Source organism: Puma concolor, chromosome A2 (assembly GCF_028749965.1).
Source record: "Puma concolor isolate L17-30 chromosome A2, mPumCon1.1.hap2, whole genome shotgun sequence".
Taxonomy (NCBI): Eukaryota; Metazoa; Chordata; class Mammalia; order Carnivora; family Felidae; genus Puma; species Puma concolor.
Genome location: NC_141668.1, coordinates 156,226,511 through 156,253,067, shown reverse-complemented (window position 1 = coordinate 156,253,067; position 26,557 = coordinate 156,226,511). Strand labels below are relative to the sequence as shown.

At 56.8% G+C, this 26,557-nt stretch overlaps 1 protein-coding gene across 1 annotated transcript in view; it reads right to left on the bottom strand.

Moving 5' to 3' along the window:
• Positions 1-3,322: 3,322 nt before the first annotated feature.
• The window catches only part of SLC6A20 (solute carrier family 6 member 20), a 39,541-nt gene continuing 16,306 nt past the window's right edge, over positions 3,323-26,557 (bottom strand). Inside the window, exons 3-11 of the mRNA XM_086698438.1 lie at positions 25,331-25,422; positions 21,206-21,433; positions 17,714-17,824; positions 16,711-16,952; positions 15,440-15,602; positions 12,072-12,276; positions 10,412-10,571; positions 7,877-8,042; positions 3,323-6,260 (exon numbers count right to left, since the gene is read on the bottom strand). Of these exons, the coding sequence (XP_086554564.1) occupies positions 6,111-6,260; positions 7,877-8,042; positions 10,412-10,571; positions 12,072-12,276; positions 15,440-15,602; positions 16,711-16,952; positions 17,714-17,824; positions 21,206-21,433; positions 25,331-25,422 (1,517 nt within the window). The 3' untranslated portion in view covers positions 3,323-6,110. The remainder of the gene's footprint in view (positions 6,261-7,876; positions 8,043-10,411; positions 10,572-12,071; positions 12,277-15,439; positions 15,603-16,710; positions 16,953-17,713; positions 17,825-21,205; positions 21,434-25,330; positions 25,423-26,557) is intronic.

Genomic DNA, 26,557 nt, shown 5'->3' with positions numbered 1-26,557 from the left:
GGGACAATGCAAGTAAGCGAGAAAATTAATGGCTTCTGAAATCTGGCTTTTCAGTGATCGCTTGAGAAATTGTGCTCCTCCTTATTTTTTAGTTACAGGTAAAAACAGGGAAACATTGGGGCACCTGGGTGGTTCAGTCAATCGAGCGTCTGATCTGGGCTCAGGTTATGAACCCGTGGCTGGTGAGTTCGAGCCCCACGTCGGGCTCTGTGCCGACAGCTCGGCGCCTGGAGCCTGCTTGGGATTCTGTGTCTCCCTCTCTCTCTGCCCCTCCCCCGCGTGTGCTCTCTCTAAAATGAATAAATGTTAAAAAAAAAACAAACAGGGAAATAATTTAGTAACGTGTGATGTCCGTAAAAAGGTGTTCCCTGCCCGCCCCCCCACCTCTTGAGTTGTGGTCTGTTTTTCAAAATGATACAGGTCTCAGCTGGGAAGTAGGACTGTGTTGCTTATTAGAAAGTGGTCTCTGGGGCTGGGGATGTGTCTGAATGAGGCGGGAAACACCTCGGCGCCTAGGAGGCCCTTGCGCACGGGAGCGAGGCAGGAGTCCCTGGAGATGTTATGTGGGTACGCCGTCCCCCTCTGGACCGAGCAGAGCTGCCTCAGGCTGCGCCAGGCCGTCCCTGGGGTCGGCTCTCTGCGTGGGCTACTGCGGCCCCTTCCCCGCACATACGGGTGAAGACAGCTGTCCCTGTGGCTTCCTGCAAAGGGGCTTTCAAGAATCTCTCCCACCTGTTCCCTGTGACCTTCTGTCCTTCCCTGATACCCCAGCCGGTGTTTCGTGCCTGGTAATCTCTAGCTCCTTCCTTCCGTGGGGCGGAGAAAAAGGGTATGCTTCTGATTGTACTTCAGTACGAGAGAGATTTCGTAGTGTGTTACCCAAGGAATCTGTGCTCTGTCTTATTTGTAGCTACAGAATGACAAGCTTTGTCCCATTCGGGATTCAGGGACCACGGGTGGGGGTGGGGAGAGGCGGGGAAGGTCCCCAAAGTTACGTGATGCAGATTCCTCAGTCCTGATGGAATGGGATTTACTTTTGGTATCAAGATTGGAATTGGAGGTGTGCCAAACCCAGAGCCTGGATAAGAGGGCAAGAAGAATGTAGGGGTGTGTGTACAGAGGGGTGGCTTAATGGCCTTTTAAAAAAATGTTTATCTTTTTTTGAGAGAGAGACACAGAATCCAAAGCAGGCTCCAGGCTCTGAGCTGTCAGCACAGAGCCTGACGCGGGCCTCGAACCCACGAACCAGGAGATCATGACCCAAGCCGAAGTCAGAGGCTCAACGGACTGAGCCCCCCCCCCCAGGCGGCCTGGGGAAGCGACTTAAACAAATTAGGGTCTTGGGGTTTTATCATCCAAGGGTCCTGATGTCAGAAGAAAGCATCCTAATACAGATAAGTTATGGTAGGTTTTTGAGATCTGCTCCTTGCCTCGGGAGGCTCTCCCGACATGGCAGCCTGGCTCATCAAAGCCAGCAAGACCGAAGTCACAGGCTTCCGTGACCTAATCTCGGACGTCACGTCTGCCGTATTCTCTGCAGCAGTTCTGGCAAGCTCATTCTGCAGAGCAGACCAGCGCCCTGAGTGGCCCAGCACCCGGGTGACACGGGCTTTGCTCACAAGACCCTGAGGTTTGGGCAGGGCCTCGTAGGCATCCCTCATCTCTGCTGGGTGGCCCCTGGGGAGGGGAGGGGAGAGGGGAGCTGGGAGGGGAGGGGAGAGGGGAGCTAGGAGGTGGAGGGAGGAGGGTGCAAAGATGTCCCCGGCGTCCCTGCGCCCCGTAGCTCCCGTCCGCCTTCCCTCTGCCAGTAGGAGAATCACGAGCCGTGAAGGTGCGAGATTAACACGGAATTGTTCTCTACACTGGCTGTGCCATTTAGAGGCCTAGTGGCTCCCGTGGCTACCAATGCTCGGGAAGCCAGACTTCCTGACTTTTTAATCCACCGGGTATAAAACGGCATCCCATTCCGGCATCTCTCCGATCACTGGTGAGACGGGAGCATCTTTTCATAATTCTTTGTTGGGTCGTTGCTGTTCCTGTTCTGCGCCTTGTTGGGGTCTCTTGCCGGCTGCTGGTAGGTTGTTTGTCCTAACTGATTTGTGGACGTTCTTTGTATTCTAGAGAGTAGTTCTTTGTTGGTTTTATGTGCTACACACTTACGTCTTCTCCCGGCAGCTCATGCAGGGAGGGCCCCCGTGTTCACCCCTCAGTGGGGTTCCGGTGCTCTTTGAAGACCATCTAAGCTCCTTGCCTGGCCCACAAGGTCTTACTGGCCAGACCCTGCTCACTCCCACCCCCGATCACTCTCCCCATCACAACCACAGGCCTCCTTCCTGCCCTTTCCCACCTCCGGGCCTTTGCACATGCCGTTGCCTCCTCCCGGACAGACATTTGGTCCGCAAAGCTCCTCAACCACCGGACTGACGCACTGTCCCTGCCACACCACCACTTGACCCATGTATTGGCTTCTTAGAAACGGTCACCATCTGTAGTCATCTCGTTTGTTACCTTCACTGTGATTCTCCCCACCCCCACCCCCCAGAATGTAAGTGCCATAAAGTCCAGGGACCGTGTCTGTCCTGTTCAGCACTGTCCCCAGCACCTGCCTCCGGACTGACTTGTAAGATCTCAATAAAGGCTGATCCTGTCCACGTGGGCAATAGAAGAGAAGTGATTCCCATGTCAGAGGCCGGTCGAGACATTCTGGTTAAGAATTTCCTATTTGTCGGGGCACCTGGGCAGCTCAGTCAGTTAGCATTCAACTCTTGATTTCGGCTCAGGCCATGATCTCACGGTCCACAGGCTTGAGGCCCACGAGGGGCTCTGAGCCGACAGTGCGGAGCCTGCGTGGGATTCTCTCTCTCCCTCTCTCTGCCCCTCCCCACTCACGAGCTTTCTCTCAAACTTAAAAAAAAAAAAAAAAAAGAATTTCCCATTCGTCAATGATGTTTTTTTTCTGCAGCAATTTAGAAGGGCTCATACCCTGTTTTAAACCCATCGAATTAGACCTTTATGATTTTTCTTTCTTAATTTTTTTATAGTTTATTTTTTGAGGGGGGGGGTTGGGGAGAGAGAGAATCCCAAGCAGGCTCTACACTGTCAGCGAAGAGCCCAGTGTGGGGCTTGAACTCAGGAACCATGAGGTCATGACCTGAGCCGAAACCAAGAGTCAGGCGCTTAACTGACTGAGCCACCCAGGCGCCCTTTTCTGATTTTTCTTATGGACACTAACCATCACCTCCCGTGAGGGTCACACTGTGTCAGTGTGGCTTCTCTGGCTGCCTGAGGAGGGAAACGTGGGGAAGGTGACAGAAACGAGAGACTGGGTGGATTCTCTTTTATTTGCCATGTTTTCAAAATTAGCTCATCTATTTACATAATGTGGGCATATCTCGTGTTACGAGAGGGGGCTCAAAACTACAGCCAGTACGTGACAAAAACCTACAGAGACGCTTGTCAAAGGTTTTATCTATGACAACAATTGCTGAGCACCCAACCATCTCCCTCCCTGATTTCTTAGAGCTAAGTCAAGGACCGTTATGTCTCCAGCATAAATAGAAAACTCTCTGGAGTCCGTGATCTGGCCACGACGTCATGGTGACTGTTACGTGGATGTGGGTGGCACATCCCTTTCTCTCTCCAGCCTACTGGAGGAAGGTGGACATGTGTCAGATGACCACTTTGGTGCAGCACCGAGAAAACAGTCAACAAAGAATTTTTTTGAGACATGACTCATTCCTGGTTCAAGAGGACTATTGAAGAGTGCTCTGTTCTTCATGAAGTTCACAGAAACCAGAATAAAACTGAATGGGAAACCTGAGGCATTTTCACCTGGAGCACATTATTCTAGAACACCGTGACCTCATCCGTCCGACTTCCGTGAGCAACCATTATTCCGTAGAAGTGGCTTTTCCATGCAATTGGAAGTGCACGAAAATGCTTTCAAACGTTTAAAGGTCACTTAAAAAAAATTGTTAACATTTACTTATTGTTGAGAGAGAAAGAGTGTGAGTGGGGGAGGGGCGGAAAGAGAGGGAGACACAGAATCCGAAGCAGGCTCCACGCTCCGAGCCGTCAGCGCACGGAGCCCGACGCGGGGCTTGAACTCACGAACCGTGAGATCGTGACCTGAGGTGAAGTCAGACGCTTAACCGACTGAGCCACGCAGGTGCCCCTAAAGGTCACTTTGGACATAAATGTTCCTACATGTGTGACACATTACGGAGCCCTGGTCCTCCGGGTGTGGCCCGGGTGGGGCGTTGGGAGTTTTACATGCTCACAGGCTGTTCGAATGGGAGGCGAGGTGTGGAAACACAGAATAAAGGAATGATTTAGGACAACATTTGTCTCCACGGTCCTGAGGATACTTGGCATTTGGGGCTGAGACACCCTGCTGATGACGGACCCCAGGAGGGGCGGCCCATGATGTAAGACCGTGACCATGACTGGGGCCCGAGGGGGACCCACTCCGCAAGGATTCAGGAACGGAGGGCTGTGTGTTTGCCACTGAGTGTACCTACTCTTCAAGCCTTGACATCTACAGTTTTTCAACGCTAGACCCTCTGCTGAGAAGTCCGAAGGCTGAGTACTTGTGCTTGATAAATGCTGGTGCATTTTGAAGGCTAGTGATGACCTCCTCATAAGTGGCCATCAGGTGAAACGGGGAAGCAGTGACAAGACGGCTTGTAAAAGCAGAAGACCTTTATGGTGCCTATTTTTGTTATCTGGGCATTTATAAATACATGAAAAAGAAGTCAAAACAAAACAAAACACTCCAGCCGACGTCCCAGGGGAGTGTTTCAGTGTCTTCGAAGATGTCTGTACAAATCTTACCCAAAGAAACTCGTGAATTCTGTATGTCGGTGAAGCACAGAAGGTTTGCGGGGGGGGCCTCCCCCTCAGGAATAACCTTGACCTGCTGATTGCTGTGAAAAAAGACAGGAGACCCTAGCCTGGTAGACTAATGCTGAATCATAAATACAGTGCCTTCAGTTACAAGATGCTCTGTTTGAGTTACATATACACTTTAGAAAACTTCTGTACGGGGCGCCTGGGTGGCTCAGTCGGTTAAGCATCTGACTCAGGTCATGATCCCACGGTTCCGAGGGTTCGGGCCCCGCATCAGTCTCTGCGTTGACAGTGTGAAGCCTGCTTGGGATTCTTTCTCTCCCTCTCTCTCTGCCCCTCCCCTGCTCATGTTCTCTCTCTCTCTTTCTCTCTCTCTCAAAATAAATGGATAAACTTTAAGAAATGTACAAATATTTTAAAATCGATTGTTTAAGTGATGCTCGTGGTCTTTGCTATAAAGAGTTGGCCACCGTGTCATCTGTGGGAATGTTAGATTTACTTTCACCCTCACAGCGGCTCTGGCACCTTTCCTAACGCGTAAGGCACTGGGGCAGGGGCCGGCTGCACGGACTGCTCACGGGACCACGCCCGGGGCTTTGGGGTCGCATCCTGTGGTTGGGGTGACGGGTCCTCGACCCGCTGTGAGAGACCTCAGATCACAGGAGCGACCCCAAACAAAGGCCTCCCTTCTTCGTGACTAGCCAGTCCTCTTAGTGAGAAACACAGTCCTGGCGGATTCAGTATGACTGAAAAAAGAGAACTGATTTTGCACCAGTGACATTCAGATGGCTCATCTCAGGGCGCTTAAAAAACCTCTCTTCACACTGATCTAAAAGCACCTGCCCTCTGTTATGTTGGGATTTCTTCAGGGGGAAAAAAATTGCTTAAATTTTATCCCATAAAAATTATAGTCGAATTTCAGCCCACGGTGTGCCTGGATTCTGGGGCTTCCCTAGAATCGAGAAAGCAATGGTCTTCAAGACTGGCCTTGAAAAGCCCGTGTCTTTGGCGGAAAGGAGCCAGCTCGGTGTGACCTTGGGGGCAGGCAGCGGGGAGCAGGGGCCGCTCCGTGGATGGGCGTGGGTCCTCCCGAGGGAGCCTTCTTCCTCCACACCCTCCTAATTCTTCTTGATGGGCTCAGGAAGATGACGGGTTGAGTATTTCTGGAGTAAATATGTTTAAAGGCAGCCAAGGAGATTCCACCTATAAATACAGCCGCAGAACAGTGAGCGGCCGACCGGAGTCTCTGGGAAGCCCAGTCCTCAGGCCACGGGAGGTGTGTCTCCCCTCTTGAGGCAGCGCACGATGAAGGTCCCCAGGGCCACCAGGGGAATACACATGGTGGAAGAGGCCACGAGTAGGCCGATGATGGCCAGTGCGTAGAGGGGGTAATCCTTGGTCACAAGCTGACCCTGAAAGGAGAAGCCAAGGGTCAGCAGGAAGAGCCACCACAGGCAGAGCCCCGCTTGGCGGAGAGCATCTGGGGCTGGGCATCCTTACATCTGGGGCCACCTAAATGGAGGGGGCTTAACCTCAGCCCCGTGCTGCCCAACAGCACCTTGTATGATGATAGAAAGCTCCATCTGGGTGCTGTCCGACATGGTAGCTAACAGACACAGGTGGCTACTGAGCCCTTGAAATGTGGCCAGTGGGTGTGAAGCACGGAACTTTACATTGTACTGAATAGTCACGAATTGAAATATTAATCACCACATGTGGTGGTTGGCCGCCATCTTGAACGGCACAGCCCTAGTCTTGGGAGGAGGCTTGGCGGACGTCTGGATTGAGTTGGGGGATGCTTCCCTGAATGCAGATGCATTAAAGCTGATGAGAAAGGAGGCCAAAAAGCCAATAAATGCCACCTTTCTACGAGGGGGCCACAGAACAGCTACGGCCGAGGGATCACAGGCCAACCGCGCGTGGCTTATAAACCAAAACGTGCTCGGAGTGAGGTGTGGGAACCAGCCCACAGACTTCCTGTTACTCGTCCTATGACTTGTTGTTGCTGTTGTTGTTCTGTACTGACCGGTACAGAAACCGGGGGAAGCGTTTAGAAGCTGTTTTAGCAATGTGACAGCTTCGTCTCGTATCTGTTGGTACAAGAAATAATGGGAGCTTGTAGTCCATACGTGGTTTTGTGTGTACATTCTCCCTTTTCAAGAGATTCACTGCTACTGCTTTTGACAAAAGCGTCAGTCTGCTCTGGGTTGGAGAAGACACCCCGGTCCTTCTCCTGCCGGGAGGCAGGTGCGGGGGCGCCTCGCAGCCGCCATCAGTCACCTGCTCACTTGGAGCGGTGTCCTTCACAGCCACCATGCACGCTGGGTGCTAAGGGACAGCGTCTTCTACCCATAGGAAAGCAAATGCCAACTGGCCTGCAGGATTACTTTCCTCCCAGCGTAAATGTTCGCTGTGAGAGTCTGCCTGTATGTAAGGGCAGCCAAGGCTGGCCCTCAGGCCAAGTGCATTAACACGGCCGCCCTGGTTGTCAAAATGCTGACACACGGCGCTTCTGGTCGGTGAACAGCAGTTGCCTGTGGCCTGAGTGAGCCTGTTGCGTCCCAGCCACACACACACCCAGAGCCAGACCCTCCCGGGATGCGGTGACTCGAGCGCTAAGACGGGTCCTCTCGGGCGCCTGCCGGGGCTCAGGGACCATGCCCCGGAGGCTGGCTCTGTCTTTCCCCAGGAGGCTAAGTGGACAGAGGTCGGAGGGCCTGAGGCTGAGGAGGAGGGAGGAGGGCACAGCCCCGGGGGCAGGAACCAGCGCCTCTGCAGGGGGCTTTCTCCCAACCCCCCCGGAGAAAGGCCCCCTGGGAAGTTCTAGAAGGAATCTTACTCTTTAAGGAGCACACGTCCGCAAAACTCAAAGCCCAGGTCTGCTCTCCTGGGCTGTTTTTAAATACCCAGGTGGTGTTTCCATGCCGCGACAAATAACCTGCCCACACCGCGGAAGCGGATCTTTGGTTTCAGGAAACTTAAAGCTGCTGCTGGAGAGTGAGCCCGGGGGCCCCGAGACAGGGGGTACCTGGGAAGCGTCCCAGGCTTGGTATTGCAGCGTCCCCGTGAGGATGTAGTCACTCAGGTAGAAAACAAAGAGGCTGATGATGAGGAGCGGGCTCAGGCCGGCCCACATGGCCTTCCAGTACCAGTTCAGGGTGCGGCCAGTCATGGCCTTGAGGTCACTTTCAAATCTATTTGGGAAACGGGGAGAAAGTCTGGATTATGCACGCCGTCCACATCCCTGTTTGTTTAGGAAGATTCTGTTCTGAGTGCCACTGAGCCTTGGGCACGACCCCTCCGGGGTGTCTGACCCCTCCTGGGCAGAGGGGGTGTGGGGTGGGGCAGGGGGAGGAGCCGAGGCCACCACAGAGCAGGGGAGCAGAGCAGTCCCCCCAGAGTCCGGTGCACGTCAGGAGATAATCTTCCCGGGGCCACCTCCAGATGAAGGCTGTCGGTGTGGACCAGAGGGCAGTTCCCGGAGATAGCAGAAGCCAACAGCCTGGAGGGTCACTTATCAAGCCAGACCTCCACGCTCGGGGACCCCGAGGGGCAGCTCTGCCCCCACCCCTCCCATCCTGGTATCAGCGACTCTACTGCCCATGAAAACGCCCCCAAGAGAGGAATCTCTTTTGTACCCTGGAGCCGCAGCAGGTTCTGGACAGAGGGAGAGCCAAACGTGGGAATGCAGCACTCTGGCCAAGACCCGCCGGAGCGGGCGTAGAGAGAAGCCAGAGCAGTGCCCCCCAAAGGTGGCTGCTCTGGGATTTCGATCGTGTCTGCACACTACGTCTCCCCCCCCCCCCCCCTTTTAAAGAGCTAATCACTTTTCCTAACACAGACTCAAGTAAGTATGGAAAGTGTCTTTAGCACTTTGGGAAATACTGACCCAGCCATCGTCACCCCCATTTAACGGCAGCAGGCACCGAGGCCCTGGGCCGTGAGGTCACTTGCCCCAGGGCACCCGGGTAGCGGCAGACCCAGGCCCAGACCCGGCTTGGCCTGCTGTCTCCCGTCCAGGGCCTTGAAACCGCACCCAAAGCAGAAGTGGCCCTGAAGAGGGGCGGGGGTGGGGTGGGGTGAGACGGTCACCAGCTGCAACCACAGCCACCTGCTGCGCTGGGGCCTGGGGCTTGTCCTGAGCTCCCACCTGACATGGCGCTGTTGCTAGATGTTCACTAGATGGCGCTGTCTCCCTCCCCGTCACTCCCGGATCCTGCCACTTCCACACTATAGGAGACGCCTTTTTGGTTCTCCCTCCCTCCAGCCTCACCACTTAGCACCACCCCTTTGCATGGACTTGTGCCCTTTCTCCAGCACCTCCAGTGGGCCCTGGGTTCTGTTCCTCTTTCCTCCGCCTTCTCCCTTCCTGGGAAACACCTACCCTCTCAGGTGACCCATCTGTTTCTCCCTCTAGACTGGCGACAGAATTTCCCGGGGGACCAACTTGTCCCAGTTTACCCAGGACTTCCCCAGTGTTAGCACTGGACAGCCCGCACCCTGGGAAAGCCCTCGGTCCTGGGAAAGTAGAGTGGGTCACTCTATCTCGAATGTCCCCAGTAGGTAGCAAATGGGAGGTAGGCTGAAAAAAGGCTTCCTTGACCAAAACGGTTTTGGCAAGGCTACCATTTATACCCCGTCTTTGAGATTCCCAATCGTCTTCATGGCTCCAGGAAGTCCTAGAGGAAAGAAATTCTGACTCTGTTTAACTTATGTCTTGCAAGTTATTTGATCATGGACGTCCTTCAGCATGGCACGGGGCCCCAGTGCTTCTGGGGACACAGTGGGAAACGTGGCTCAAAGGGGTCTGGTTTCTAGAATGTCATGGCTGGTGCTGCTCCCTACCCCCACCCCCCTCCAAACCAACGTGGAGGGTGGGAAAAGACTGAGGATGGGGGGGCACAACTTGGCTCACCTGTCTGATCGGCTCATATCTGAGCAGTGCTTCCCAAATGCTCATGTGGACCTCTCCCGTGTGAACGTGTAGGATCTGACTCACCGGGCCTGGGAGGGCCCGAGGGCCCGCATGTACGGTGAGGCTCCCCCCTGGGCCCACTCGGAGGAGCAAGTCTCTCTAAACCAGTGGCCTCAGCCCGGCGGCACAGCCCGTTGTCACCCACGGGGGGATCTACAACATTCCAGTGCCCGGCCGTGCTCCGGGATCGAGAGCCTGACATCCTGAATCGGCCACGTTTTTTTTGGTTTTAAGTTATCAACTGGACTTTGGTCAGCGTGCCCGAAAAATACTGATGTTCACCGAGGGTCAGAGTATGTGGTGCCTGGAGGTAAGGGATCCCTGCCCCCCTAAGCCGCTGGGGCCCGGCACTATCAGCAGGCGAAAGTCCTATAATAAAAAGTAAAACCACGGGAAATGGGGAGAGGAGGTGTTGGCGGAAGGTCGAGCGAGGCCGAGAATGAGCTGAGAGATGAGGGCAGAGGGAAAAGCGATGCCAAGTGGAAAGGGGAAGGCCAAGTGCACGTGGGAAGGGGCTGCTTTCCCGGTGGGGCGTGGCCTTCGGGGCATCCCCACCCCCTGCAGGCGTTGGGGGCGGGGCCTCCTCACCGCCTCAGCCCGAACACGTAACACACGGCGACGATCTCCACCAGGACTATGAGCAGCAGGGGCAGCGTGGCAGCGTAGTCGTTGAATATGTCGAACCAGTAGTTGCCGGCCTCCATGGTGAACACCAAGCCGATGACGCAGTTGACGAGGCACACCAGACCTGGGGCCACGAGACGCACACTCACCTGCCTGCCACGCACCCCCCCCCCATCCAGTTTCCTGGGTGGCCGCAGAGCCGCCGACCCCGAGGGGACTCTGCCGGGGACCGGCCTCTCTGCGTGTTTGCCACGGGCGTGTGTGTTCCGGGAGGGGTGGGGGACAGCAAAGGTGTCCAGGGAATGTGTGTCAGATGTCACTGATGTTAATTCTCGGCGCTGTCCTGCAGGGGGGCCCTCAAACTCGAGGGGGAAAGAAAGTTGTGGGCACGGCTATCTGCGGGGGGGGGGGGGGGGGGGGGCACCCAGCCTGTGGGTCTGGTGATTCTGTTTATCCCAACTCAGCCCCTGAGCTCCCGGGAGGTGAGTCGGGGCAGAGGGTTTGCCCTGCAGGGCATCCCGAGGACTGCCGTGTGGCGGGAAGAGGGAGGAGGGAGAGGAGGGGCAGATGGGAATGTTTACCCAGCTCCCACTACGTGCACCCCAGGCACCTGTCAGGCACTGGATCCAAAAGCCTCAGGAGCCCCCTTTACAGATGGGGAAGCCAAGGGCTCAGAGATACGGAGTAAATTTCCCAACATCCCACGGCACGTCAGCGACGGAGTCTGGGCTCAGACACTGGCCCTTCTGCCTCCAGAACCCGGGCCCTTGTCCCGGTCTCCTTTGGCTGACTCCCTCGGGCACTCCACAAAGTATATGACTCGCAAGTTCCCACCTCCCACCTGCCTGTCCCGCCATCATACCATGTGCCGTCACTCACCAAACCCCAGTGCCATCTTGAGGGGACACACAAGGACAAGGGGCTACATGCTGGCCGGGAGCTAACGGCACACAGGATGCTGCTACAGAGACCAGGTGCAAGGGGAGATGCTAAGTGCTAGAAGGTTCCGACGAAGGGTGGGCAGCTCCGCCCAGGCGGTCAGGGCTTTAAGGCGATGGGGTGGGAACTGGATTGGATTTGGGCTGGGAGAGGGGATGTCCCGGATGCGGTGGGATGGCGCCATCGTGGGTAGGGTGGGGGCCTAGGCGGTGGGGGGGTGGCCACGTACTGATGGGAAGGGGTGGGAAGGGGCTCTCGGGGCAGGGGCAGGGGCTGGAAATGTTCTGTGTCTTGACCTAGGCGGTGGTTACTTGAGCGGGAACATGTGAAAATGATTGTGTTTAAGAAATGTACACGTTTGTTAACACGGCAGTGGGAACAAAGGCAGAAGCAGGTTCTCTCCTGGCCTGGAGAGTTCTGAGCGCCAGGTCAGTGGGTCAGTGAGTCCGGCCTTTCCCGGCGCTGGGGCGGCCACTGCGCTGCCTCGTGAGGGAGAACCAGATGCGCAGGCGAGACGCACACGTGCCAGGTCCCGACTGCCCGAGAGGCGGCGAGAGCCACGGCAGGACCGCTAGGAGGTCGCCACCTCCACCAGCACATGGCCCCGCGGCAGCTTGTCCGTCTGCTCGCGCCCCACACCCCGCCCTCCCAGACCCCCATGTCCTCCTCGGATTGGCCCACTCACCGGAGATGGCCTCCTTGGGCAGGTGGCTGGAGATGACCTTGCTGTCGGTCAGGGGCGTGAGGATGGCCGCCGTGTTCCCCAGCATGCTCCCGATGCCCAGCATCAACAACATGAAGAAATAGAGGACCGACCACAGCTGGGATGCCGCCATGTTCTTAATGGCCTCGGTGTAGACGATGAAGGACAGGCCAGTGCCCTGGACCGCCTGCCCATGTGAGAACACACCAGTTAGACACCCCAGCGGACTTACGGCTCCTTGAGCACGCCCAGTGCTAAGCATCCTGGGGGGCCCTGGGGACTGGCCACGAGAAGCCACATGCTGAGGCTGGGTTTTCCGTCTGCAGACCAGCCCCTCGGGCTTAGCTGGGCTGGATAGAAACGTGAGTCGTCAGGAGTCCGTATTTGCAAAGCGCGAGGAGCATTGGGTTCCCGCACGTCTGTTCGGGATGAAATACAACAAAGATAATTTCTGCTCCCGGTATCATGACTGACTAGGTGCTCCGAGGCTTCAGTGGCTGGGAGCTGAGGTGGGAGGGGGAGCCAGAGCAAGAGGAGCCCGTAAGGTGGGGAGCTGGCCTGGCCAGCAGGCAACCCGGAAGGCAGCTGTCCCGTGGCCAGATCCCCGCCGCGACAACACCATTGTGGGGATACTGAACCGCGGAGACAGAACCTAGAGCTCCCTGCTTAAAGACAAACCCCAGAAGGGGTCGAAAGAGGTCATGAGCTGGGGGTGCCCCCTGGCTACCGGCAGCAGAAGCAAACCCTCTCTGGGGGACAGCTCCCCCGATTTAGACCCGCAGGACCACCAGAGATGATCAAGCGGCGAGCTTGCAAACGGATTTGTAAACCCACGAGAAGACAAGCCACCATAAGTAAAGAGTCAGCGGGACTAAGGTTTAGAACACCCTTCCCCAAGAATGGCAGATGCTGGGGCAGCAGATTTAGAACATAGGTCAGCTCCATGGCAAACCAGTGAGCACAGTGGGATTCGCCAGCGCTGGGTGCAGACGAGAGGGGGTGATCGCTGGTAGGGAATTTACAAACAGTAACGAAATTACTCAGGTTGGCTTTTTATCATTACTATGAGCCAACACATTCTCAACAGTGATCAAACATTCCTCCCCTTGAGGACAGACTGCCTTCCACTCTCCTGTCCAAGGCCACCAGTGGATCAGCTATGTATGACGTGTTTTTCTCGGAGAGAGACAGAGAAAGAGCAGGGAAGGGGCAGAGAGACAAGGAGCGAGAGAGAATCCCCAGCAGGCTCCCCGCTGTTAGTGTGGGGCCCGCCCTAGGGCCCCGTCCCACAAATCTTGAGATCGTGACCTGAGCCGAAATCAAGAGTTGGGCGCTCAACTGACTGACCCACCCGGGCACCCCTATGCATGACATTTTTAAAGAAACAGAAGATAAAATGACCAAGATAAATGTATGACAAGAAACCATTGGAATGAAAAGCAAATTGGAGAGTAAATAGCATCTAAAAACATACTGGATGAAAAGACCACTGACAGCTAAGCACTGCTTGCACCTGAAGAGAAAATTAGTGGACTTGGATTATCCCAGGGAGGAATCCATAATGAAGAAAAAAAAAAAAAGATAGGAAGGTGGGAAAACATCAAAGAGTGGCCTTGCAGGGTCGGATGAGAAGGTCCAGCTGGAATTCCGAACGGGGAAGACAGGCGGAAGTCAAGGCGATGATTACAAGGACATAGGTATGAATGTTCCAGAACTGGTAAGATACACGGGTCCGTGGATCCAGGAAGCCCAAGGTCACCCAAGCCCACACTGGATAAATAAAAATGCATCCACGCTTGGATTGCAGAGGCCAGAGTCCAAGAGAAGATGACAGAGAAATTGGAGGGAAGCCGGGTCCTTTGAAGAAGGACTTTCGAAGAGCAACGATGGAAGCCAGGATCACAAGGCAAAGATCTCCAATGTGTCAAGAGAAAAGAGCTGTACACCTGGAACTAATATGACACTGTATGTTAGTTATACTGAGATTAAAATTAAAAGCAAAAAAAAAAAAAAAGTTTATTTTGACAGAGAGACAGAGAGAGCGAGCATGAGCGGGGAGGGGCGGAGAGGGAGGGAGACGCCAAATCCCAAGCAGGCTCCAGGCTCTGAACTGTCAGCACAGAGCCCAACATGGGGCTCGAACCCACGAATGGTGAGATCATGACCTGAGCCAAAGTCAGACGCTTAACGACTGAGCCACCCAGGTGCCCCTAAAGGAAGGCATTTTAAGGGGCTGCTTGGAATTCTCCCTCTCCCTCTCTCCCTCTGCCCCTCCCCTGCTTGCTCTCTGTCTCTCAAACACGCATTTAAAAAAGTGTATTTTATTTATAAAAAAATAAAATTAGGTGGACAAGGTGAAAGCGTTCTAAAAATCCTTGTTCTTTCTGTTTGGGTGGGAAGTCACGATATTGTTGAATTTCAGATTTTGTTAAGTTAAATACGCACAGGAAAAATTCGGAAGGAGAAATACACTGTGTCCCTTCCAAACAGTAGAGAATAAAGTGGAATGAGGGGGAGAGACAAGAACAAACACAATGGGGGGAAAAAAAGCCCCAGGTTGAATAAAGGAATAACCACGTAATTCTTGGACGCTGAGCCAAGCTTAAAAGTAAGCCAGGAAACCCCCCAAGTGTCCAAAACAAAAAGGAAATTTGAAATGAGTTCACGGAACAGGAACCGAAGCCCACGGAACCGATCAAGGCCTTGAGGGCTGCAGCTTGAGGGCTGGGGCTGTGACACCCGCCCAGGAGGGGGTCAGGCCACAGGCCGGTGTGAGCAGGGAGCCGGGAGAGACTAAGCGTGGCCCCACCCGTGAAATGACCTGATAAGCGAACGTGATGCAAGCCGGATTCCAGAACCAGAGCCAACGTTCCCCGGGAAGTTGGTGCCAGTGGACAAGCCACCAAACGCAGGTGCGGTGGGGACTGGCCTTTGAAGCTCCTGAGCCATAGAAAAGTAGCTCTGGGGGCCTCATGACGAGCTGTTTAAGCTCTTTAGCTACATCTTTGGTTGAGGAACCAGACATCGTGAGCCACGTCTTAAGAGAAGAATGCACATGATCCCGGCGTGAAGGCGATAGAAACCACTCTAGGCCCGGGATCCTCAAACAGGGCCCCCGTGGATGGACTTGGGGGAGGGGAGGAAAGTTAGTAACAAAGGCCTCTTGCTGGGTCAGAACCAGTAGGTCCTCGCCCCCCCCTCCCCCCCCCCGGCCCCCCGGGGGTAGTGGCTGCCGAATCGAACAGGCGGCATCTGGGAGGTAAGGCACAGGTCTGACACCAAAGGCTGACCGGAGAATCTTCCTTGGCTTCTCTTAGAGGAGAGAGAAGCGGGCCGAGATCTTGCCTTACCGTGGCCAGCTCTGATTCCAAGCTGCAGTTCCTAATTTGTGGGAGCACCTCACTGTATTTGCCGGGGAAGGCCGAGGCTAGGTAGCCCTTCACCTGCTCCAGGTTGCTGGCTGTCAGAAAGCCATCTTCAAGGTCAAAGGAGTTGGTCAGCAGCAGAATCACCCTGCAGAGCGGAATGCCAGGTTGACCTTCACTGAGTAGAAAGGCCGCGGTCGCCAACCCCTCTCTCGGAAGCCGGGGTGCTGGGGTTCCCTCCCCTCGGATTGGGCAAGGTCTCTCCAACAAAGGGAATCTGTTGATGGGTGACCTTTTCTTCTTTTTTTACATTTTTTGATGTTTTTAAAAAGTTTATTTAGTTTTGAGAAGAAGAGAGCAAGCAAGCAGGGGAGGGGCAGAGAGGGAGAGAGAGAGAGACAGAGAATCCCAAGCAGGCTCGCGCTGTCAGCATAGAGCCTGACGCTGGGCTCCATCCACAAACCGCGAGCCGAAATCAAGAGTCGGACCCCTGACCATGTCACCCAGACACCCCGGTTGGTGACCTTTTAAAGTCCGGGTTGACCTTGAATGGCTTTGAGGGAGCCTGAAAGAGGGCCGGAGATGAGAAACCAACCCACACAGCTAGGCCGCTCAAACCTCTGGGCCCGCATTGTCCGACAGAAATTTTGCGATGATGGGACCGTTCCGCGTCTGTGCCGTCCCACGTGGCGGCTGAAGCCTTGAACGCGGTGGGTGTGACGGAGAGACCGACTTAAATTCATTTACATTTCAGTGGAAACCAGTTTAAATAAAAGTGCAATGAACTGATTGGATGTAACTGACATTAATTAAACCAGTCCACATTTAAATCTGTAGGTGGCCCCTTGGGGCTAGTGACTGCCGTATGGGACAGCCTAGTCTGGATGATGTTTATTATACGTTGGATAAGGCGGGCGGGTGGGGGGTGGTGGGGGGCAGACAGGAGATTCTGTAATGGCCCTGGCTCACCCAGAGGGCTCTGGGTTACTTCCAAGGTCAGGGAGACGGGGCAGAAGAAACCGAGGTTTGGCTGTTCAGTGCCTCCCTGTGCTAAGAGCTTTGGACGTACGAAGCTGCCCTCAGCCCTCAGGCGGGGTGCCCGGGGTTGGGCCCGGGTGGAGAGCCGCAAAGCCGGTGTCCTCTGTCCTACGCCCCTTGACTTCCCTGTGCCATCTCTTCCCAGGCGGCTCTCAGAGCCTGGGGGACGGCGGGACGCACCCCCAACCCGAGGCCCCGGGGCTCACGGGGCGGCTTACTTGTTCAAGCAGCTCTCGTAGTTGAAGGTGGCCTTGAAGCCGTAGATGGAGAAGGTCACGACGCTGGCAAAGATGGAGGTCGAGCTGTTGATGAGGGACACGATGATGGCATGCTTCTGGCAATTGGTGGAGGGCTGGTTGTAGCTGGCAAAGGCGATCAGGCTGCCGAAGCCCAGGCCGAGGGAGAAGAAGATCTGCATGGCCGCGTTGATCCAGGCCTTAGGGTTGGCCAGCTGCTCCAACTGCAAAGCCGGCAGGGACGGGGCTGGGGGACCCGGCCGGGTGGTGCTCCCCCGCCCCGTAACCCACCGACTGGCAGAGGGCGGGAGGCCCGGGGAGGGGGAGTGATATGGAAAAGGAGCCCCTGATCCATGACCAGGCACTGTGCGGGCCCACGCCCCCACGGGATGGAGGCCGTGTGGGCTGGGGCTGGAGCTCTAGGTCTGGGATGATGGTGGGGGGTCATTTGCGGGGGCGGGGGGGGGCTACCACAGCCATCTTGTTTCCAGGGGCCAGATTTGCCAAATGAACTTGTCCCAAAGGCGATAGTGCCCCCCCCCCCCACCCACCCTCTGGCGACCGATGAGCGTTGGCTGTGGGGCGTCGGGGAGTGGGGGGGCTAGGGAGGGCTCACAGAAAACCCTGCGGGGTGTGGATTCACCTCTGTAAGGGAAGGGGTGCGGGCAGGTGTGCGGGAGGGAGAGAGGTGGCTGGGTGCTAAATCCCTAGACTGCCAGGAGGGTGTGGGGTGAGGGTGGGGGCCGGGAGGCCAGATGCGGGGCTGGGGTAGCAGTCACTCGGGGTGGGGGGAGCGCTGAGGAGGAGGAGGGTGGGCGGACCAAAGACTCAGTGTCCCAGAATGAACAGGGCTTGGGGACGGCCTGGCTGAGGAGGTGACCCAGTGCCCATAGGTAATCCACACTGCCCCCACCCACCTCCCTGGGTCTTCCCCTCTTTCCACCCATCCTGGAAGATCGAAGGTCCCCTTCCCCCCAGCCCGTACCTTGGGTGTGAACATGTACGCCAGGCCGTTGGTGGCTCCGTGGAGCGTGAGGCCCCTGACCAGGTAGATGATGAGCACACAGTAGGGCAGCAGCGCGGTAAAATACACCACCTGCGGGCACCAGGGGGCAGAGTCAGCGTCCTGGAGACACGGTGCCCACAGTGCCCCTCTTGTCCCTGCGACAGACCTGAAGGCCTCACGAAGCACCACACTGTTACACTGACCGGCTGGCAAGGCATCAGTGCAGGGGGGCTGGGTTTGAGTTTGGGCCGGCGGAGAAAGTGGGGAGGTGGGATGCATTTGCCCACCTCCGTAACTGCCGGGCAATCTGCTTCAGGAGAAACAGGAGACCTCTGTCTGCCACTCTCCCTTCAACTGGACCTTATTCCAGAAAGGATTTGAGGCTGGGGCGCCTGGGTGGTTCGGTCAGTTAAGCGTCCGACTTCGGCTCGGGTCATGGTCTCACGGTTTAGGAGTTCGAGCCCCGCGTCGGGCTCTGGGCTGACAGCTCGGAGCCTGGAGCCTGCTTCGGATTCTGTGTCTCCCTCTCTCTCTGCTCCTCCCCCACTCATTCTCTCTCTCTCTCCAAATAAACATAAAAAGTTAAAACAGGAAAGAAAGGATTTGAGGCAGCCCACGAAAACATACCTAGCACATTAACATTAAAAAAATGTTATTTTTTTAAGTTTATTTATTTATTTTGAGAGAGAGCAAGGGGAGGGGCAGAGAGAGAGACAGAGAGAGAGAGAGAGTCCCAAGCAGGCTCCACAGTCAGCACAGAGCTCTCCCCGGGGCTTGAACTCACGAACGGGGAGATCATGACCTAAGCCGACCTAAGTCAGACGCTTAACCGACTGAGGCGCCCTGCTTTACATTGTCTTTAAAAGAAAAAAACAAAACCAAGAGAAACCCCCAAAAAACCCGGGGGCTGGGAGCAAGGCACGTCTCTCCAGAACGGAGCCCCGAGAGAAACTTGGCCCTGAGAGGAGCTTGCAAGGGAAACGTGATGACGTGGGCGTGGGGAGCGTGTCCCTATCAGGAATATGACACAAATTCGATGAGCTGATATTTTATGAGCGGCTTCGCTGTCGCGGGGTTGAACGCTGGACGTGAATGGCATTTCTGGTCGACCAAATCGTGTTCCTGCGGACACGACACGTATCACGAGTCCGGTGGTGTTCGTGGTGGTTTGGGCGACCGCCTCACGCTCTGGTCCTGCTGACTCTTACCCGGCTCCGAACAGGGATCTGCCGGTGCCCGGATGCCCGTCCGGGAACTGGAGCTTTTCCTCCCTATCGACTGCGTATGCGCCCCAGAGCCCCTTTACTTAAAGCCCAGAAGTACTCCGCAAAAAGAATCTTGCGAAGGCGGTTTTTGCTTAAGGTGTGGGTCCTCCGGTGAGAAATGTGCCTGGGGGCCCATGTCCAGATGGGCCCGGATCGCACTGGGCCCTCCCCTCCCGCTGAGGCATTGGCGCCACCTTCCCGGCCACTCCCGAGGCCACCAGAGGAACAGTTTGTGCCCCCTCACCCCAGGGGACCGCAAGCAGAGGTGGGGAGTGTCTTTTATCACTGATCCCTCACTGAGGTCACCGTGACTTGAGAAGTCATCAACCCAGCTGGGATGACGGGTATGGGGCAGAGACAGATGAGGGCGAGGGCATCGGCCAGCGCGCTGAAGGGACATCAAGGGCAAGAGAGGAGGGGTGACCGATGTCCACAGCCAGGGGACACTTTGAGGACACGGAAGGCAGGTCCCTGGAACTTCCCTCCTTCCCCTCAGGTAAACAAGTGTCCTGGGGGGGGAGGGGGAGGGGCTCTCCGGGCTCCCTCCTCCCTCACCAGGGAAGCTGGGCATGTGGCCCAGCCTACACCACCGGGAGAAACCATTTCTGACCAGTCTGCAACAATTCATTGGAGGGGAAGAAAAGGAGATTCCAAGAGAAGAGGCCAGGAAATGGTACACCGTTTTTAACAGAATTAATCCCCATAAATAAAGCTGTGGGGGCGCTCTGTCCTGGAGACGGGGTGTGGCTTGAGCAGAGGCAATGGAATAAGTGTTCATGGCACGGCATGACCTCATACGGCACTTGCGTAAATGATCTGGAAAAGAGTTGACAGATACTGCCCTCGGATCTTCTGTATCACGCTCATAATCATCTGGCGGAGACAAATGGCAAAACCCATGTTTCTATGAGCAGAGAATACTAGCCAAGCTTCGAGATGGGACAGAGTGAGTAGCTGCGGGCTCTAAGTTCTTCCAGAGAAGGTTCACTAGTCTTTTAGCTTGGCCGTGGGACGGGGCGCTGTTGGGGCTACGATGCTGGCCGTCACGGAGTCTTGGAGACCAACAGAAGACGCCAGGCACAGTACTGGGCTCGTCGCAGGGTGCCTAAGATACTATGGGTCATTCTGGTCCTGCTGCCTCAAGAGAAACACGGTGGGGCTGGAGGAGGTGGTCAAGACGGTGAGGGCAGGTGGCCTCTTAGGAGCTTCTGAAGGGAAAAGTTGGGATGGAGCAAGTCACAAAAGGTATGGAGAGAGCAAACAGGAGGCGATTCACTGGACAAGAGGGTGGGGAGTCTTAGGGACAAAGCTGGGTGTGTCCCAGCTCTGCCCTCACTGGTTGGTGCCCCGGGGCTGGCTCCTTTGCCCCTCCACACCTCGGGTGAGTGGGATAATGAAATCCACTCCGAAGGGCTTTTGCAAGACTGAGGCAAGGCGCACGCCCAGCCCGCAGGGGACGGGCTAGGAGTGAATGGGTATGAATGAGGCGGGTGTCACCGGGGGTCCAGGGCACCTGCCGCAGCTTGAGAAAGATGGCAGGTGCTGGAAACACTGCAGGAAAAACTTTCCACCTGGGGCAGGTTAGAGTTCAAGAGCATCTCAGCCCCCTCCCGCGCCCCCGGAAGGAGTATAAAGCTGGGGGTGCACCAAGGAGAGAAGGTTTGGAAATCAGGCCTGACAAGCAGCTCAGAGCAAAGGTTCTCAGACTCAGCTGCAGATTAGAACCCTCCCGGGGGAAGCTTTTAACATCCTGAGGCTCAAGTCCCTCCCTGCCCTGATCACTCCAGGGCCTCTTGGGGGAGGACCTGAGATATCAGAGTTCTAGAAGCTCTCCAGGTGACCCGGATGTACTGTCCAGTTTGAGAGCCAGCGGCCCAGGGTGTCTGGGGGACGTGCGCAGTCACTTAAGGCTCTTAAAGAAGGGAAGACTCACTGTCGAGGTGCTCGGTGCCGCTCGGGTGGTGTGGCTTTGGGGACAGCTGCCTGGCACAGACATGCTCATCCGTGTAGGGACCGGGAACGCCCCCACTTCAAGACCACAACTTCAAGCACCTCCGGCCACGTTCACGGTCGCCTCGCAGGGGATTCCTGCCGGTGACGTCGCCGCTGCCCTCCCCCCCCCCCGCCCCCCCCCCCCCACAGCACGGCTTCTGCGCCCTCGCGAGCACTGCCCAGGTGCCGGGCGGGGGGCGCTGTGCGGACCCACCTTGCCGGTGGACTCGGTGCCCCGCAGGATGCAGAGGTACACCACGAGCCAGGCCAGGAGGAGGCAGAGCGCCTGCTCCCACTGCACGCCCCCGCTGTCCTGGATGGACGGCGAGATGTTGAGGGTCTTCCGGTACCAGAAGTACTGCGTCGAGGACGCCTTCTCGCACTCCTCGTCGTGGCCCGTGCGGTTGCCGTTCAGCGGGCACACGGACCACGGCAGGGGATCCTTGGGGATCAGAACAAGCACACGGCCAGGTGAGGGCTGGGGCGGAAGGGCAGAGCGGGGAAGGACGGGAATGGGCCTGACGGGAAGGGTGCCCGGTCCCCAAAGGACAGGAGCATCCGAAGGCAGACAGGGACCAGGAGGGCCGGTCAGGGGCACAGACGGGCTTGGGGGGAGGAGAGAGGCGGGGAGAGGGCTTCGCGCACCTTGCAACCCCACGGGAGTTTGTTGAGGATCACCTGGCTCTGCCGTGGGTCCGAGACACTGGACCAGACAGACGACGGCCAGACCGTCTACGAGAATAGAACCCACAACCTCCGCAGCAATGAGCCCACGGACTCCAGCCACAGCATCTTGCAGGGAGTGGCCTGGAGTGGGGTGGGCAGGACCTGGGCAGTGACAGCCAGTGTCCCTAACTCACGTGCTCCCCGACCCCAGACCAACCGGAGAAAGCCCCATCTGCTCCCCTCACCGCACAGATAGCCCCCCCTACCCCAGTGCGGGCACACCGGAAGCCGTGCCTTTTTTTCCCACTGACACACCTTCCCCATTCCTCTGCCTGCCCTGGGGTCTCCGCCGAAGGCAACGATCTCAAGCTCTGGATAAATTGCTTCAGTCTGTTCTCATTTGGGTGGACTTGGCTTCTTTTCACACATTCCTAGCAAGTCCTGGCTTGAATGAGACTCAGGTCCTTCCCTCACTAACAGGCGGTGGGGACGTGCTTCTCCCAGGACAGACGCTGGGTTTAGAAGTCAGGCAGGGGTGAGGTTCAGCCTCCCTGCAGCCACCTTGTGTGCCTAAGATGGAGAGAACCCAGCACTGCTGACTTCTGTGGAGCCTGAGTCAAGCTATACCTGAAGCAGTTCCCCTCCTGGACTTTGTAGATAGAGTCAGTAAGAGCCCCTTCTGCCTCAGCCAGTTTGAACTGGGTTGTCTGTCACTTAGGAACAAAAGAGCCTAGAAATGTGTGCACAATGAACAGGATAGAAGTGGGAGCTGAGGAAGGGCGGGCGGTGGATTTAATTCTGGCTCTGGGGGCAGGGGGCAGGGGTTAGGAGTCCCACCTCCACTCTGCCAAGCCCCACAGCCATCACTTTTGCTTGTTTCTGGGTCCCGTAAGCTCAGATGTCATTAGACAAAAGTTCTCCACTGACAGAAGCAAGTCCTGGCCCACTGGGTTCCATCTGTGTGTTTCAGGGGAAACAGACGTCACCTCATGGGCCAGGGCCACTCTACCGATGAGCAGCTGGAGCCCAGCTTTGTCCACCTGGAAAATGCTCGGGACCTGTGCAGGGGTCGGGGGTGGACCCCTGGCCTGTTGAAATTCGAGTCCGTTTCTAGCTTTGACCAGAATAGTTCTGAAGATGGTCCCCAGCAGTTCCTTCCATGGAAAGGCGGCATTTACGGCCCCTCCCCGTGAACCTGGGCTGGCCTGTGACAGAATGCAGTGACGTGACGCAGTGCCCCTTCCCAGCCCGGGCTTCCTGGGGCCTCGCAGCCCTCATTGTCACGCTCCTGGAAACCAGCTGATGTGTAAAGACCTTTGGCCATACCGCTGGGCAACAGAGACTCATGGAGAGAATGGCCACGTAGAGCCAACTGAGATGCTCGGCGGCAAAGCAGCGCCATGCCCCAGGCAGGTGGGAGGGTCCCTCGTGGGCTTGGAGTCTGGTGGAGCTACCCAGCCCACGGCCCCTTGGGCCACTGGTCCGTCCACTGGACCATTGCTGAGCCAGCCTGGGCTGGCCTGGTTCCCAGCCTCGGCTACATGACTGAATCCCGGGGAGAAGGGAGGCTTTAAAAAAAAATACGGTGCCCAGGCTGCACCCCCAGTGACTCTGACTGCATCGGTCTGGGTGGGGCCCGGGCCTCGGAGGTTTGAAAGCTCCCCCAGGGGGAGGAATTTAAGCGAGTGCAAGGACTTACGAAACTGACCGTTTCCCAGCAGCCAGCCTCCCCTCCTCGGAATCAGTGGGTCAGACTCGCATTTTGTATCTGGTTTTCTAACAGCCCCCGGTGCTCCTTGTGGGCAAGGTCCTAGACAGGAGGCTGGGAAGCCTGGTAGGGGGATGGACAGGCTTCAGCCCCTGAGGCCAGGCTGCTGGCGTCCAGTCTCACAGCTACTCAGTTCCCCTCCGCTGATGCGGGGCACCCCACATCGCAGGGCTGTGGTGACGGCTCCTGGGTAATTACCTCTAAAGTGCTTGCAACTGTGCAGAGCCCTGAGCTGGCTTTGAGGGAGCGACCGCTGCTTCGGGTACTATCATTACGTGACCACGGAGGAGGGCTCCAGAGTGGGGGAACTAAAGGAGAAGTCCCCGGGGCCTGGGAAGGACAGACCGAATGGATAGTCGAGTGATTTTCAGGAGTTGCTGGTCCTTGCACTTCTGAGACTTAGGAAAACGTGTCTCATTTCTTGAGACAACCTTATTTTCACCTTGGGAAGATGGTCAAATATTCCTGATTTTGTTAGAACAGGACATGTTGCTTCTACCTTTGGAAAACTGTTTCTATAAGTATACAGAGGCATAATGCTGGCAATGCATATGGCAACTCTTCAGTTGGAGTTCCATTGTGCAGTGCACCACCCGCCCAACTGTACATGATAGCTCTGCACAGAGGAGGAGGAGTGGCCACAGGGGGGGAGAGTCAGAGGAGCTGCTGTTTCCACCCAGAAGGTAGAGGAGAGGCAGGGCTGTGGCCAGTCTTGATGGAGTCAGGGAGAAGATGGGGGCTGCAATTAAGCTCAGAGCAGAGAGCCCTTCCTGTCAGGGATGCACACGAGGCATTTCCCCATGGGGCGACCCGGGTAGGGTTGACCGGGTGGCCAGAGTGGGGCGTGGATGTAGCATCTTCCGAGTGTAGATGCCACGTTCTGACTACTGAAGTCATTCACCCGGGCATTCCTCGGGGCGCCAAAGGCTCACGGCTGTGCCCAAGTGCTCCAGAGCGTGGCCCCACAAGTCGGGGTTAATCCACAGTCCCTGGTCGGCCCTGCCTTGCTTTTGGACCCTGGGGACAGTGTCTGTCCTGCAAAGGCCGGGTTCAGTGGCAAAGGGCGTGGCGTCTGCCCGGGGAGCTTCTGTCCGAGACGGAGGAGGCTGCTGGAAGGCAAGCCGGGGGCAGCGGGGAGGGGGTCCCCGAGAGTGAAAGGCAGGTGCCGAGGAAGAGCCGTGAGCACGGGCGGCGGAAGGGAAGACTCCCCTCGGCTTGGACACAAAGAGCACCTCTCAGTGAGGAGTGAGGGTTCTCGCTTCTCTACGATGTTCGGCCCCTTCCCATTTTCTGCCACGAGCGTCAGCTATGGCCGTAAATCAGAAACACAGGTTTAAAGTGTTCATCTTTGGGAGTAGCCCCTGCTGTGTTACAGGGGTGCCGACGGTCGTTCTAGGAGAACTTTGGTCTGCAGGGAAATAAATGTGGGGGCTCCGCCTGGAGCCAGGAGGCTGGCAGGACAAGCGACCAGAGCTGGAAGGGGGAGGAGGAGGGGAAGGGGGCATGAGTGGGGGGTGAGGGGCGTGGCAGGGCAAGTCCTCCTGCTCTTACTGGGTCGGTGGCTCTCTCCATCCACACATCCTCCCCTGGAGCATCTGGTGGTGCTTCATACTTTAGGTGGGGGGGAGGGGGGGTCACATCTTTCAGAACGTGACGCAAGCCAGAAACCCGCTCCCCAGAAACGCGCGCACGCGCGCGCGCACACACACAATGGCAGGGTCCCGTGGATGCCCGGCTCGGGAGCCCTCCGCTCGCGTGGGGTGCTCAGCCTCCCCCAGCCCCTGAGGCCGCCGCGCCCCCATCCTCACCCCTGTCCCCCCCACCCCCACCCCCGCCTCGGGGCGTGGCCTTGCTCTCCCCTCCCTGCCCCGCTCCCCGCGCCCGCTCTGGCGCGGGCTCGCTCACCTGGAAGGAGTGGAAGAGGTACCAGAAGGCCCAGGCGTTGATGATATTGTAGTACGTGGAGAGAAAGAAGGACACCACCACGCTGGCGAGGCCTGGGAGGGGGCAGACGCGCGCTGAGGACTCCCGCGTCCGCCTCGCTCTCCGCCCCTCCCCGGCTCGCCCTCTGTCTCTGTTTCTCTCTCTCTCTCTCTCTCTCTCTCTCTCTCTCTCTCTCAAAAATACATAATAAAAAAGCATTAAAAAAGCAAACTTAGCATGAGAGGCAGGCTGTCATTGACAAGTGCCACCCTGATGCTGGACGTCACAGGTGCTCCCCCCTTGGCTTCCCTGACGCTGAGTCACTTGTGCCAAACCCTGCTTCGCGGTGGCCGGGGACGGGGATACGTGGAGGGGTGTCTGGAGTGGAGGGGCCTGGAGCCCACACCGGCCCCCCCCCCGCCAACCCAGAGCCACCGTGCGCATCTCCGCCCACCCCCACCCTCGGGGGCATCTCGTTGGCCGTCTGAAATTGGCCGCGTCGGAAGTGTTTACACCACGAGTATCAGGGGATGCCGCAAACAGGCCTCCCCTCCCCCCCCACCCCGAGAGCTGGCCGTTAAACATTTACCAGCGCCCCTGCTTGGCACACACATCCGGTATCTTTCCTATTAGGCAGCAAATGCCACCTCTGAGAAGCCCTCTGTGATTGATTACTCGGGCGGATCGTAAAACCACACACCTCCTTGTTAAAAATTAACAGCCCTTCGCGATGAGGAGGCAGTTCGGGTTCAATGATGCCCGAGGCCGCGGACACACTTCTTCTGCCTCCGAGACTACATGCCACGCCAAGCATACACCCTCCTTGCTCCTGAAACACCACTCTGCTTCCCTACCTACCTGGCTGGAGGCGGGAGGGCTGAGCAGAAGAGACCGTGGCCAAGGGCTGGCCAAAGTTCCTCCCGCCCACAGGCAGCCCTGGAACGCGAGGGTTATGCAGGGCGGGTTAACTAACCATCGCCCAGAGGCGCCGGGGACGCACCAGCTCGGAGGAACTCAGGGGACACGGGAGGCACAGCGCGCCCAGCGCGCCACCCATGTGCCTCTCTGCTTCCCCGCACTGGAGACATTAACGGGCCACCCCACGGGCCCTCGGTGGTGCAACAAAGATAACACGAGCTCGTGTGCAGGTATCATACAGGCTGGCACCCGGCACGTAGTAGGTGCTCACGAGAAGGAGCCATTATTAAT